This window comes from Ambystoma mexicanum, chromosome 7q (assembly GCF_040938575.1).
Source record: "Ambystoma mexicanum isolate Mex_15411 chromosome 7q, UKY_AmexF1_1, whole genome shotgun sequence".
Classification (NCBI taxonomy): Eukaryota; Metazoa; Chordata; class Amphibia; order Caudata; family Ambystomatidae; genus Ambystoma; species Ambystoma mexicanum.
In genome coordinates, this window is record NC_090941.1 from 4,951,970 (window position 1) to 4,968,002 (window position 16,033).

The 16,033-nt window shown below is 42.9% G+C and overlaps 1 protein-coding gene across 2 annotated transcripts in view; it reads left to right on the top strand.

Annotated features, from left to right (window-relative positions):
* CRYBG3 (crystallin beta-gamma domain containing 3) overlaps positions 1-16,033 on the top strand; it is a 2,312,058-nt gene that overhangs the window by 532,570 nt on the left and 1,763,455 nt on the right. For both annotated transcript variants that reach the window (XM_069639009.1, XM_069639010.1), the window contains one exon: positions 11,815-12,251. In XM_069639009.1, the coding sequence (XP_069495110.1) occupies positions 11,815-12,251 (437 nt within the window). The remainder of the gene's footprint in view (positions 1-11,814; positions 12,252-16,033) is intronic.

Here is a 16,033-nt window from a genome sequence, read left to right on the forward strand (position 1 = left end):
TTTTCTTAGTGTGTGTTATGAGATATTTAAAATTAAGAAAACAAACGACATCCAGAACTGTGGACTGTCACCCATCCATGCAGTAAGCAGGACCGACCCTGCTTCGCTTCAAAGCAAGGAATGGGCCTACCCCCTCAGGCCACATTGCTCTTAGTGGTCTTAATTAGGCAACATGGGCTGAAGATGCCAGCGGCTACCTTGCTTTTGAAGTTAGGCAGTGTCAGTCCTGGTCGCTGCCTAGATGGGAGTTTCATCCCCAACGTCACTGTACCTGTCAAAATATCAGTTTTTATTTATTTTTTACTTTTTTCTATAGCTGCGGGTACATAACTACAGATAACCTCAGCTATCTGTATTCATTTTATGTATGAAAATGCCCAGGCCCTCACCAAGTACCCCCATCATCTGTGCCAGCTCCCCCCACTCCCGAGATGGCTTCCTCACTTCCCCTGCCCTCTCCCTTTCCTTGCACAACACATGCTGTTTCTGTGATGCAGTTTTCTTTTTGAGATGTCGGCTATTCTCGGATATAGCCAAGTTTACAGAAAAGCTTTGTGTTGCAAAATAATGAAATGCAATATGCAATGGCCTTCGGCCATGCTCACTGTGTATTATATACACTAACCAGCCACAAGCCATGCTCTTCAACACAATACTAGCCTGTGGCCACGGCCTTTGGCTGTGCCAACTGTATATTTTAACATATTATTGGGCACTAACTATGGCTTTTAGCCATGGCCACTGACTACAGCTTTCAACGTTGCCCACTGTATATTTTAAAACACCACTATAGCTGTTAAAAATATCTTTTGAAAAAAAATATGTAATCGCGGGTACTGATCTACACATACCCTCAGATATCTGAAGTCAATTTTATTATTTTAAAATATACAGTGGGCATGCCAAAAGATTTACAAACTGCACAAGGTCAACGGCCTTGGCTAGTGGCCCAATGATTGTGGCCACTGGCCAGTATTGCTCTTAAGTCCATGGCTAGTGCCTGATCAGGGTATAGAATATGCAGTGGACACAACTGAAAGCTGTAGCCACTGATGAAGGCCAAAACGGCCTGTTAGTGTTTTAAAATAACCAGTGCACCCATGTGAAGACTGTGGCCAGTGTCCATTAATGTGTTAAAATATATTTGGCCATGCACACTCGCCATGGCTGAAGGCCATCCTTAATGCCGGTTACTCTTGTAATGTAATTAGTGATGTCATCAGTGATGTAATTGTGGTCCAAGGCTGCGCAACAGGGGGTGCAAAGTTAAGGTGGCTTTAGCTGAATTTCAGGGGTTTTGTTGCGTTAAGTTCTCACCTTAACATCTGTGAGAAATCTGAAGGTTCTGTCATCCAGGTGGCCAGGACACAGCCATCGCTTTTGAATTCAGTTCCTGGGGGTGGTCCAGTGCGGGAGGATCACCTGGATGGGGGTCTTCTGGGAGTGGAAGTGGGACACCGGATGGCGATTGCGCTATCCCATTCTCTGTAACACCTTTACCCCATCCTACCAGGTAGGATACATAGGGACTCGATCCCCCTCACCTTTTCCGACACAAACACTTACCCACTGACAACTCACTGTGAGCAAAAACGGACTAACACCCGAGCTGAATGCCTGACCTATCCAAATACAATGGTTAGGCAATTACTGATCATTACACACACCTGACTTCCAACACACTTGCCCACACAGAGAAAAGGCGGAGCACGAAAGCACACTCTGAGCGAGTTAAAGCATACGAGGAAGCAGCAGTTCCAAGATGGCAGTTTAATACAAGGCCGAAGACGGCAAGACCAATGAGGATTGCAAGTAGAGAAATGGCCTTGACCTTTTCACAGAGAGACTGCATCTTTCATGAGCCTTCGGGAATAGGAAACGTAAGACCTGGAATTAAAGCTAAAGAATCCTGCATTGTGTGTTGGAGTTACCCGGGGCTCTCCTGCGTCGATAGTCAAGGTGGGGAGAAGAGTTTGCCACTGCGGTATTGTCCTTGGCTCCTACAACAGAGCAGCATCTGTGAAGTCTGCACTGCTGGTGAGTTTGGGAGATGATACCAGACAGGTATGTGTGGAAACCAAGGTTGCAAGTGACAACATTGTATAAAGAAGATTATTAAAACAGCAGATGAATGAACTTAGAAGCTAAAATATGATACCGTAGACCGAGTGGTCCGGCATCACATGGGTGCTCATTTGCAAGGGCAGAGGCCCACTGACTCCCTGTTAAGAATAACATTCAAAACTCTTACCTTAACCCATAAATCTCTCCGCCCCACCATACCTCTCCGAAACCATCTACCGAGATGCATCCACACGCCCCAGAAGGACACATCACGCCAACCAACTCAGCATACCGCCGATAAAGAGCTAAAGCAGGAGGTAAATAGACATTGCTCAGAGCCCGGCTGAGGGGGATCCAGGGAGAATCGTGAGACACGCGGAAAGAATTATCTACGAACATTGTGTGATAAAGTGAAAGGTGAAAGACAGGCTTGTGCCCGGCAGAGGGAAGCCTGTGCAGAACTTCATGCTAAAAGGATCTGTGCCCGGCTGAGTGGGATGCGAATACTTTTGAAAATCTGAAGAGGAAAAGGAACTGGTTGTTTATTTGGTTGCATCAAGCCCTTTGAGTGAAGAGACTACGAGAAGCAAGGAGACTTGCGCTCCAAAGGCCCTGATGCTGATGATTGAACTGTAACATCATGCCAAAGAAGCCAGAGACTGTGCTATGCCTGAATGAACCACCTTATCCTGTGCTGAAATTGTGAGGAAGGGAGGCCAATGGCCTGAAAACCTGATATATCGTTTTGAACACTTCTTTATTCATAACATTATTCTCCACACTATTTATATTTCGATGTAAGGATTGGTAATATGTTTTTAGTATAGGCCCTTTAATTTTGACAAGACACCACTAGGAATGTGTTAATTATTTGATGGTCGTAGCTTGATCCCATCTGTAGTTTTAGGTTTAGATAAGCGTTTATCCTACCCCTTGTGAAGTTCAATAAACACCCTTGAACTGTGGTCACTTGTCTGTCTTACTGTTGATGCTATGCTTTCCTTACAAATCCCTGCAACTAATGTCTTTTCATTGAACATTTCAACTGACATGTGAAGGTAGGAAAATACATTTGAGCCACATACTCCACAGCGCCCCTAGTAGCCATCGCTGGAAGGTCACCTCGAGTTCTGATCCACAACAGCAAGTCATTGTGTGTATGCAAATTAGCCCAAATGCAAACCATTTCTCCAGGAAACTGTGTAATATGGCTCTGTCTAGTAGGGCAGTGCTATTTTATACATAGCTTAATCGACCCAAGACCGACATTTTGCAAGGCTGTCAGGAGAATGACATACCTGGTTTCACCCTTATTGGGGATCATCAGTGCAATATAGTCTTCACAGACTTGTGGTTGAAACATTTTGCCATGTTTTCACAACACCAAGAAAGTGGCCAAGACTGACCTCGGACCTCTTTGGGTACAACCCACTTTGTGAATCCTATCAAACGAAAATGTCCAGCTCTCCCTAGCTTTTGAGGAGGTTTACTATCAGGCCGTTACGTGCCATGTCAAGAGATGTCACAGTTTCTCCAGTTTTTTCCTTTAAACATATGATGCAGATATTACACCTTTGCTCCCTATTTTCGAGATCAACTTTCAACGCCAGATCCATTTCTCCCATTTCCAAGTCTTGTAATCTGGTGTTGAGTTTCATTTCTACCAAATCTGCTGAGAGCTGCATATCTTCCAGTGCTTCGATTTTATCCTCGACATATCCATTCTGCCTCTCAGCTCCATCATAGATGCCTGAATAACACCCATATTTGACTCACTTCCAGGAGTAATTGTGTGTCCACCTTAGTAGCGACCTCCTCTTTTACTGACCAGTGATTTCTGATTCCCTGTTTCACTCATATTCTGAATGCAGCAGAATTTGTGGGGAGCAGTCAAGGTTTCTGTATTGAGCATGACTTGGATCGGTCACTAATGAGCAGTTAAGACAGTCAGGGTGCTTTCCTCTCAATACTTCCCTGTAATCCCAGGATGTATTTTTTTTTATCTAGTCAGTCAAGACGCCCCTTGTCTCCTGTATCTTGTCCTATGATCCTCTTCTCACGAGAAGGTGGGTACCGACACTCAAACATCCTCCTCGTAGATGGAAAGTTGGGTAAAACATGTATGGACCTATACCTCAGTGTACCTCTGTGATATGATATGATATGGTATTTGTAACGCGCCTATACACATGTGTTTCAAGGCGCGACGAGGCAGGGAGGGGGGGACAAGGGGAGACAGACAACGATCTTACTAGGCCAGGTGTCATTCAGATCGCGCAAGTGCAGGGGTGGCCCTACAGTCTCCATGACTCTTGTGTCCTGAATTCAGATAACTCCTGCCTCTACTTGACTTCCATGTCAATACTCTGGGGTCATTTTGGTGCCTTGCAGCTGATCTCCTTTTTTCACAGATCCATTGTGTCCATGAACATATTGGGGGGGGGGGGTCCTATGCACCTGAGCACTTCATTACTCCCTGTTGTGCCCGTCCTTAACAATGTGGGTGTGGTACAAGCCAAGTGCTTTCACACTATAGCATACTAGCAGGTGTACCCGTGCTTCGCACAGTAATTCCTGCTTCAGTTCTAGTTTGAAGTTTATTCAATGAACAAATATAGATGTTGATGTTGCATGGTGGTTTGTGTTACCCGAATAACAGCACGTTGAGGTGACCACGTGTCCCTTCTTATGCTGAGTTTGATTTGTCCCGGCAAGCCCTTTTGACTACTACTTTGTTTGAGAATTGTATTGTATGGAGAGTTATGGGGAGTTTCATTCTTGCCGGCCGGCCCCCTTTGCCTACTGCCGTCATTGGTATACTATTATCCCTAAACCAATGCTGCTTTGTAGACAAATATTGCTAGTCTTACTTGTAGGAGCTAGTGTGAACAAATTGTCTTTGTTTCTAACTCTGGATCAAGCCACATAAAGCTGAGAAAAGCATGACTCCTGCAAATCGATAACAGCTACTTTGAGTTGGAGCATTGAGATTGCGCAGCAACATAAGTGTTGTACGTGTACGGCTGAAGCATGTAAGTTGTGTACTGTTGAGATGCCACACATTCATCAACTTCTGTGGGAAATGAAGCTCCTGTAATTATTATGATAGATTTGTGTAGTTTTGCTGACACTTGCACATAGCGAGCCAATCGTCAGAGGAGCACGAGCATGGAATGCAGAAGATACGCTCGTGGGTAAACAGAGCGAGATTTGAAAGGGATTCTCATGCTGATCTGTTGGCGGAGCTCAATGCAGTTAGTTACTTCTCCCTTTCATGATAACTGATTGTAACATATACAATAAATATATATTTCACCATACCCTCTCTCTCGTCGTGCCTTCAGCCACACTTCAAGTGGCGACAAGGATTCGAGCTCCGCCGCCTCCCGTCTGAATCTGCGCGTCCTGCTATCAACGTTTCACCTGGGGCTGCAGCCGCTCCGTTCATACGAACGTGGTAGCGGCTGCATCTATTGAATGTCTGTTGGGTCTCCGTGAAGTGTCCTGCATGCTGTGGGCCGCTCCGTTCGCCTGAACGTAGCAGCGGCCACAACCCAACCTTTCCTGCAAGCTTTTCCGCTTTCTGCTCCCGCTACGCAGTGAGTTCACATAATTGTTTTCTTCCGGATACTAACCCCACCCCTCTGCCAACCGCCTATCGCAGCTGTTCACATATACCGACGTACACGGTATAGAAGAGCACTGTGATTGAAAACACAGCGGTTTGTGTTATTGTGACTAAATCAACTATGGACTGTGATTCCTGTATCCTGCAGTATGAGCGCATGGTGCTCTGCCATTGAAATATAAGGGAGAGTGTGCACGTTGTGCAACATACACATAAACAGCTGCAATTTGGATGCTACATTTTAAGTGCTACATTGCAATGTGTGCAGCTAGTGACTAAGTTGATGCAATTGAAATTCTGACACAAATGAAAACAGGGGATCGCTGCTAAATATTACGACATCACAATTCTAAGGACCAATATAACCCGTAATCAGTGAAGCATTTCCTAATCTTCCTCATCTACAAAGTGATTGGATATATATATATATATATATATATATATATATATATTACATGGCTTATAACTTCGCTCCCTCTGGACGAATCCTCACCAAACTTTGCAAAAAAAGTATATGGCCCACAAAACGTTTTTTTCCCATAGACATAATGGGAAAAAACTTTGCGCACGCCTACAGCCCAAACCGCTGGACGGATTTACACCAAATTTGCGGCGGGGGCTTGGTTCCGGAAGCGTGCTTTTGCAAATCTGAAATTTGGGGTAAATCCGTCCAGTAGTTTTTTAAAAAATGACCAAAATGTAAGGCAAAAAAATTAGTGATATCTCTGTTCGCTCGGCGGACGGACTTCCCGGTTCGCTCCGCGGACAGTGCCCTGATTGGCCGAGCGGCTTGGGTGATGTCTGCGGACATGCGACGTGTTCGCTGATTGGACGGCGTGGTGCGTGAAGCGCGTCATCTTGCATTCGCCGATGACTGCGGACAGCGCAGTGAAACTTGGATTAAAAATTGTATTTAGTGGAGTGTGTTGGTGTGTAAGAGTGTTTGGGGAGGGTGGGGGAGTATGAGATAGGTTCAATGTTCTGTTTTTTTTATGTGCTAGACACTTTTGTTGTGTTCGATTTGTCTGCAGACAACACGGCTGTTCTGAAATTTTCTATATAAACTAAATGGTGGGGTGTTCTGAGGACGGAGTATGTGTCAGTTTTGTTCGCAAGCAAGCTAAAATTGAGCTAAGAACACTTGCGGTGTCCTTAAATGTTCGTACATAAACAAAATGGGGGTGTCCTGAGGACGCTGTCCGTATTATACTCTGGCAAGTTGAATGCGTTCTAAGAACACTCGTGGTGTCCTCAAATGCTCCGATTACTTACTGGTAATCTTCATTACTCCTAGTCCTACTCTTCCTCGTCACAGTAGTGACGACCCTCCTCACCCTCCCTGCGGGGAAGGTCCCATGCTCCGGCTTGGTAATATGAAACTGAGTGATGTGGATGTGGGGGATGAGTTATAGGAATTTAAAGAAATAGAAGAAGGTCCTGTGTCGGAGGCAGGGGCCTCATGAAGTAAGTACTGGGACGAGGAAGAGTGGACGTGGAGGTAATGTTTGCAATTAAACCAAATGGGGGTGTTCTGAGAACGCTGTTCGTATTGTTTGTTGTCGGGTTGGAAGTGTTCTGAGAACCCTCCTTATGTCCATTGACATTACAATTTCCTATGGGCCTTTCCCGACTTTTTGTCCACTAAACAAACGATAAATCAGGCTGACCTGCTTTTGCGACACTAAATCATATCTGCCGCCCCTAAGCCTGACATTATCAAAGCATTCATATTCCCCGTCTCTCTCTGTGATGTTACAGGGTGCATAGCCAAACGCGCCCAGTCGTCTCCAGTCCTACGCGACTTTACACAGAACCCGGAAAACAACACAGATCATCTCACAACACAGCGCGCCACAATTCGGAATATGAAACTGTGATTTAAAAGCAAACAGCAAGATTGTACATTTCGTAAAGTACTTTTATTTGACATCAAATGTTTAGAGAATATTCAGCGATTTGCATTTGTCTTTGCTGTCGATCCGCAAAAGTTCATCTTTAGTCACGCGCTGTTCCTTTGCGGTACACAGGGTGTTGGTTTATGATAAAAGAAGCACTATGGTCGCACTGATAATCGGAAGGCTGTTCCAACAACGAGGCATTAGACCACCATAATGGTTCAAGGGTCATAGATGATTCTTCCTCTCCTTGACGTGCGTGGAAAAATCTGTTTTAGGTTTTGGCAAGGACATTTCTGACAGATTCTTCTTATTGACTCTCTGGTTCTGGAGTCTGGATCTTCCTGCAGGGTGCTTCGCCAGTGGATCAGTGATGAGTGAATGTGTCTCTGTGTGGGCCCTCAACAGTCCCTATTTATCCATTTTCCAAAGTGGGTGGGGAGGCTGATTGTCTATGCCCAAACCTCTAAGTATCTGATAGGTCAAAGAATTCCCCCTCTCCTGATTTGAGAAAGGAACAGTGTGTCATGATGTGTCATGTTTATGGGTTAGGGAGAAAACCTCCCCTTTGTCTCTGAACAGTATATCTTATTTTTCATAAACATATTTACAATATGCACAACTTGTTCATAATACATATTTACATAATAGATTGACAAAAGCACGTTTCTGTCAAAGTCTCATGTTCCTACGAGTTTTGGTTCACAAATGACAATTTTTTGCGCTTTTGGTTGGTTACACATTTTGGGATCTGTACAATTTTTTACACATGCATGTACATACCCTCTGGGCATATTCCTGTAATTTTTCATGTTCCTAACATAATCACAATAGCTAAAATATAAAAAATTTCGTGGTTCAGTCTCAGAACATCGCACAGATTCCAGATTAATTTTAAACTGTGAGCGAATTTTTCATTTTAATACCCTATAAATCCCATATTTTTATCAGTTCCATACAATTTGCTATAAGTCTTTTTCTAAAAACATACAGTTACTTTAGTTTCAAATCCACATTTTCAGTCTCGCCCGCCTCCAAGGCTCGACTGAGTCAGAGAGTCACATGGTCTTCTTCCTGCCAGGGCTGGTTTCTATTGACGCCCCAAATTAGCATTTCCATTGAGCTCAAGGGAGTCCTTTGTCTACACTCAGAGCAACATGCCAGAGTGCCCCTCCCAGTTCCTTTCACACCAGCCTGCTAGTTTCTTAGCAGAGAGCAGGGGGAAGATTCCTTTGTTTGGGAGAAGGTGTGGAATGTCTTTGAAGCTCAGTGTGGCTAACTTTAACTTTTAAATACAATGTCTGAAATTGTCTTGTCCTAAAATATAAATTACATTTTTAACAAATACCAATTTCTTAATTCAAACCTTTTTAAAATATAGTTTTGAATTGTATCCACCTCTTAGGCTTCTGATAGCAAGTCTTTCATTGGCATATTAAGCTTTTGAGACACAGGTTTCCCCTGTCAGATTTAGAGATCGCCAGCGTCTGACAGAGGCGAGTAACGGTATTGCACCCATTTTCAACATAATTTTCCAAGCAAGCAATCTTCAATGTGGATTTTCTTCTGATAAGTGTACTTCTGTGGACATTGTATTTATGTGGATTCTTGCAGTAGAATGATGTTTAATACCCAACAAGGAGGTTGGATCTTTTGGGTGGTTTGTGAGCCATGTATTTTTGCAAATTTGACAACCAAGAAAAACAGATTTTCACACCGCTCTGTGTTTCTTTTGCAATCAGCCTTGCTCTGTGGGCAGCCAAATGATTGGTTTTGGCAGTGGTCTCCTGTGTTACCACTGAGATAGGCAAAAGTGGATGGCGGCCTATTTTTCAGATTTTTACTGCGCACTTTTGGGTGATTTTTAGCGAGCAGCATGCTTTCCGGCGGCCATTCTGATGTTCCTGGTGCAAGCAATGCACAGTAATGTTGCAGGGCCTGGACTAGTGGGTTGAAACATCCCACAGAGGGCTGTACATGTTAACTTACGTATGTGACCAGAATGGAAATCATGCCTTTGTCTAAAACTATATCCTTACTGTGATGTCTACATATTGCTGCTGGAGATTGGTTCTTACTAAATCCAGTAAACATTTTCTTGATCCTGAGCTTCTACAAATTGGGAGTGTTCATTGCCAAATACGTGGTTCGGAAAAAGGCCACCAAGAAACGAACTTGACCTCTAACGATCATACACATCCGTGCCAGTTTTAGTTGGTTCTGGATAAACGGGGCATGTATGCTGGTCATTCAGTTATTCCTGTCATTTACTACAAACACATGCTGAAACTGTTGTTTTAGTGGATGGGTATCCGTTAATATTATGTCCCATTAAATAAACTAGCTCAGTATGTTTATTCTACCTTGTAGTTAAACTGCAACTGCCCATATGGGTAAAATCTTTGACATATTTTCCGAAAAAGAATGGAAAACAAGGTGTGTTCAGTGATTTATCTTTGCCATCTCAAACAAACAAATAACACAGATTACTAAATGATATGGTTTCCTGGTTCTGTATCAGACTGTGAAAAATGCCCCCACTGCTACTATAAAAGGGAAAGGAATCCCTTATTGGTTTGGTGCTGGAAAGTCACCGTTAGCATTCATAATGAAAGTGAATGCCCATCCACGTCGCCCATAGAGAGGAAGTCACTTTTTGAATAATTTGGTGCTACTTGTACCATTGATATATTTTTGATATATTATACTATCTTTTCAAATACATTTCTTTTTTTTATGAATATGTTTCCAAAGAAAGCAACTTTTGAACGATAACTGGCCCAACAAATGCAGTCAGAGCTTTACCTGGAAAGTGGGATGATGTGTCCGCTATCTGAGTATCCTATGCGTTACAGAAAATAGATTTTAAACCAAACTGCCACCCACAGTCGGGTGAAATAAAACCAAAAATAAAACTGGTGTATCGGATACAAAAATTAATGTTTCCACCCTTTAAATTAACTCTCTTGCCACTCTATTGTTACTTGTACTGAACGTAAAAGCAGTGTTCTTTTTTATTTGTACGCTTTATACGAGTCAATATGTTTTCTCATGTATTTTACCAGCGCTAGCCAGTTTCATCAGTGTAATATTTCTCACGAGCTATGCTCGTCAAAGTTGCATGCCACTAACTGAACGTGTCCAAAGATTAAAAGACCTGCACTCTTTTTTTTTTTTTTTGTTTTTTTTCCTATGGTTGCACCATTTTGTCGCATTGTTTTTTTTTTTAAAATCGTTTTTCAGTATATCCACGTGATACATGTGCGATCAATCTTGGCATGGGCCAAAAGTGGAGTTTAGGTCCCATTAACATAACAATTGAAAGTGGTGTCACCAGAAATTAGCATATCAAGATTCTCTCTGAAAAAAGTGAGATTATTATTTAAAAAAAAAAAGTGGGGGACTCTGTCCACCCACGTGTACTGTCGACTTGCGCTTTGAATGTTGGTGTGCTAAAAAAAAAAGTCTTTGCACTTATTGGATGAAATCCTCGCATCTTTGTCAAAGTTGGTACCCTGATTAAAGTAACCTGCTATCTCTCCTCTGCTGCCTTTCACTGCCCTATGCTTCTCTGTATTCAACCTTTTCTTTTTTTGTAGTCTGCTCAGTTGCTTTTTCTAGCTAGCTTGATGAAATATACATTTTATAGATGCATGACAATTATGGTTCCTTACGCCTCACAGAACAGCCACACTTTGTAATTTGACCCTCAAGTATAAGAACGCACTTTGACTTATCTACCAAATCTCACACCTTGCAGAAGTTTCTCTAAATGCATGTGAATCTCACTCCTGGTAGCACAGTGCTTCTCAACGTGGGGGCAGTGACACTCCTAGGCTGTTGGCCACATGTCATAGAGCAAATTAATTCCTAATTGAATGTGAGTTATCTTTCTCACATTTTCATTTTCTCCTTCTCTCTGCCTCGTCAAATCTGTGTAGTTTATTTTTGTTACTCGCTTTCTCGCGTTTTTCCTAATTCTTTTTTCTACTGTTACAGCCTCTTTCTATCTTTCTATTTCATTTATATTGTGTTATTTGGTTATGTCTTGCAAAAGTTGACTTATCCCCAATAATGAATTCAATCTGGATTTATTTCTGGATTTGTGTTGCTTCTATTATAACCGCATCACATTATCAATCTAGGTAATGTGGGTGACACAAGTGAAACAATTGTAAGGTTAGAATGAACTACAACACATTTATTTATCTTTTTCCTTAAATCAAGGTTGCTGAAGGTGACATCAAGAATAGCTCTTCTGTGAAAGAAGACGGAAATGTTTCTGAAAATGAAGCATCGTCCTTGGATGAACGAAATAGTGCCACAACGTATATCAAAGCCTCTGATCATGACAGGCAGTCGAAAGACAACTTTCTCCTGTTCCTTGGAAACTTGTTTAATTTCACACCAAAGTCTGCCTCAGCGGATTCTAAACAAACAACCAGTAAAGAAGAAAGTCTTGAAGATGGGAAGGGACAAAGCAGCCTCTGTGAGGAAGGTTCTTTGAATCAAGAGGCGCCGATTCACCTCAACAGTGAACCTGTGTTGATGCCAAAAGAAGAAGCAGCAGCAGCATCAAATGAAGATGACAAAGACAAGACCCCACCTACTTCTCCTACAGAGTCAGAGAATGGGAAAAAGCAAGAAATTACTGAGGCACCCAAGTAAGTTAAACATAAAATCTATTTGCAAGCAGTACAAAAAATAATCTGCCAGGTCTAATATGCATTTCATATCTATCTTGTCAATAGTCATTAATTGAAATAAGCTGATTTTGGGTTTTAAGAAAGTTCACTGGTTTCATTAAAGGATATCTCTGTCGGCACTTCTGTGGTGGACCCTTATGCTTTTTTCAATGATTGCTACCAACACAGATAATACTGCTCCCTCCATTCTACTGTTTTGAAAGGATCTGAAGACCCTATTCTTCAAAGAATATATTGTGATCACTCAACCCTCTTAGCCGCTCTGGGGGGTCCCCATTCACAACCCTTCCTAGAAACTACCTTTGCTATGCTTGCACACTACACATAACCATATGTTTGTATCCACTATGTAGAGTGCTCAGTTGCTTGAGAGTGACTGTCCCAATAGTGGAATGCTCATCTGCCTCTGTGTGAAATCCGCCTGACGAGTGGCCCTTGCCATGTAAGACACTTAAAAAAATGTGTGATGGAAAAACGTTTGATAGACGATTGGCCTTGTCCAGTGTGGTGAAGGTTTTAGCAAATGTGCCTGGTTATTTTGAGAACTGGCCACTTTAGGAGGCAACCGGCTGCTGAACCAGCTTCATAGGAAGCATATTTACTAAGCTTGAAATTATTTTTAAGTAGTAAAACGCTGTGCCTTTCTGCTGAGATAGAACTGTTTGCATAGCCCAGAAAGCATATGCCTCAGATTTCAGTCGGGTATTACTGGATCATTAAGGACACCAGTATCCACAGCCCTCACAGAAAGATCGATAATTTGGGTGATTGGTCCATCATATCCAGCGGTTTATCTTGGCAGGAGCTCCAGGCATGGTCCATGCCTTTGTTTGGGTATCAGTCCTCGCAACACAAAGAAATAAATAAAAGGAGCCATGTCTGGGGTGACTGCCATCTTACCAATCAGAATCGGCATTGGGTGTTCAGCTTTGGTTGTATCCCTTATTTTGTTGTTGAGGTTTGCAGAACCAAGAAACCATTCAACGATTGAGGGTGTCATATCTTCACCAGGTGAAACCTAGCCAAACGTTGTGGGAAATGGTCACTGTCTGGCTGTTGTCCGGGCATAGCAGACAATCGATCTCTTCAGTGGCATGCTGTCAATAGGCAACTCGCCAATAGGCATCTCGCCTGCAGGTGAGTACAAATGCATCAGAGTCTGAGCTGGCAGTGCTGGATTCAACCCTTTTCTCACCTACAGGATTCTTGGAATGAATAACCTCAGGGTTGATGTAAGGAGGCCAGGGACAGTTATGTCCCCATGAAAGCAGAGCTAAGATGTTCAAGGGCAGATTCGGCATCTGGGAAGGGGAGATCTCCTGTAATACATGGACCAGGATAATGGCAGGCAGAGTAGAGCAGTTATTTGCTGTAACTTGCCTTTTTCCTTTGCAACCTGCTCTTGTGTGCATGGAATGTTTGGAGTGACTGACATGGAATGTTCCCTCCTGTGTGTTCTGAGAGTGTCATGTGAAGATGGGGTGACTGAGAGAGAGTGTGCCAGTGGATGTTGGGCCCTAGATACTTACCTGATGTCCCTATTTGTATCATTGTAACCTGTACCTGAGACTGGAACTGAAGTATAGAAGTTTTCTGTTCCTCCACCAGTCTGTTTTATCTGTGGCCAAGACCTCACTACAATATTTCCTGCTTGAAATGCTTACCCCTTACGAAAACATTTGGGAATTGCTAGGCTGTGCTAGCCTTTTGCTCATGTCTGATAAGGTGAGTATCGCAGGGGCCAGGCCTGACCCTGCAGCAGCATGATGCCAATGATTTACAATGGTATCTAGTCTCAATTTCACTGGGGAAATATTTTCTTGGACAGTAATAACCACTGAGCTCCCCAAAACTCTCCTTAGGTTCAAAGCCAGAAAGCTGTCTTGGCGGTATTGGTTGTGAGAGGATACATATTCTGTGGCCCTCTTGGTATTAGGCGCGTTATAAATGCCATATCATACATATCAAATATCATATTGGTAGGGTGGCTAATTTCCTTGGTCATCCACCCCCTAAATTTCATAATCAGTTTCCTTCCCTCTTCTTCCTCTGATAGCTGGGATGAGGATCTTGTGCCCAGTAATGCCTGAACCAGCAGGTTGAATTGACTGTGAACAGGGGAAGGCTGTTATTGATCCGTAAACAATTGGTCCTCGAAAGGGAATGAAAATGCTCAATCCACATGAGCTTTGTAGCTCTTGGGCTAAATCATTCATGCTCTGCAGATTACTAAATACACTTGGTGTGCATTTCTGCACTCTGAATGCTCCACACTAATATATCACAGATGCACATGCATGCACAGTACCGGAGAGTTTACTCCAAGCAAACTCAGTAAGAGGTATTGCTGCCCCCTAGATATGGGCAAGACCAGTCCTGAGCACTCGCTGTAGAGCACGCGCTGTAAATGTGAGGCAGCGGCATCAGTTGGATGGCGAGAGGGAGGGAAGCAGAGCAACTACACATATATGCAGCAACTCGGAGGATGGTTGACGGTGGTTAAAGGGGAGCGAGGGGGACTAATACTCGAAATCCCAAGCAGTGCCTAAGTAACAAGCTCACATAACAAACAAGCTCGCATTACGAATGCATGTCAACCATCCCACAATTGATAACCACTAGTCACAATCAATCTATAATATGAACAACAAAGAGCAATTAAAAATGACTTATCTGCTGAAAGAGCAGCAAAGAAAGATGAAGTTACATAGATGGGATGTGAGGTCCCCATGGGCAGTACCGCTGCAGTTCGCCAGCTCATGGGAATTAAAGCGGATAAGGAAATGCAAAGAAATAACTACCTGAAGCAGTCGGGCTTGCTGAGAAATGTAGTTTTTAAATTGTTGTGTATTTATTGCTGGAGTTTCAGTAAAATTAGAGAAATTCGTACTACTCCACGTCCTGCTATATATAGAATTCTTTCTGAGCCTGAAGAGGTTATCACCTGAACTGATCCCTTTTCAGTGCCAGCCTAACACAAACTATTCTGTGCTTGTTAGGCAGAATTGCATGCAGTACTCTCTGGGACCACTACACACAATTAAGACTACAGGTGTTAGCCAAACCAACCTTTGGTATAAGTCTGTACCACATAGTTTTTGGTAGCGATCTGAGCAGTCAGGCTTATCCAAAGAGTGAATGTGAGCAGTACAAGTAATTACACAGAGGACTTTCAATCACAGTGAATTTATTCCACAATCATTTAGAAAACATTTCAGTAGCAGAAGACAACTTATTATTATATACCAATACACAATATACAGATTTTGAGACAGTTTGAGCTCCCCTGAAATAGGAGCCAAATGGCAGTTCAGTTACTTAGAAGTGAGCAAAAAGGGCAAAGTAAGTAGAATAGATCACATATACTTGTTAGACAGTGCAAACAGTTTCAGTTCACCAGAGGAGTTCAATTCAAGTCAATAGGCCGGGCCAGAATCAATGGGCTAGTGTTCTGGATAGGAAAGAGCAGTTTTGGTATCAAACAGTCAAGTCTTTGCAAAAGTTCTCAGAAGTAGTTTAGACGAAAAAGAATCCTATGTCGGGTCACAAGCTGATTAGACCTGTAAGTTGGGAAAGTTTCACAAACTTTCACCGCGAGAGTGGCATTCTCTCAATCGGGTTGACACAGTACCTTAATATGAAGAACAAAATGCAGCGTTGGTTCCTGGCAGGTCCTGCAGATCTCACTGTTCCTGAGCCTCAATCGCGGGGACAAGAGGGAAGACGTCGGGGGACTCCTG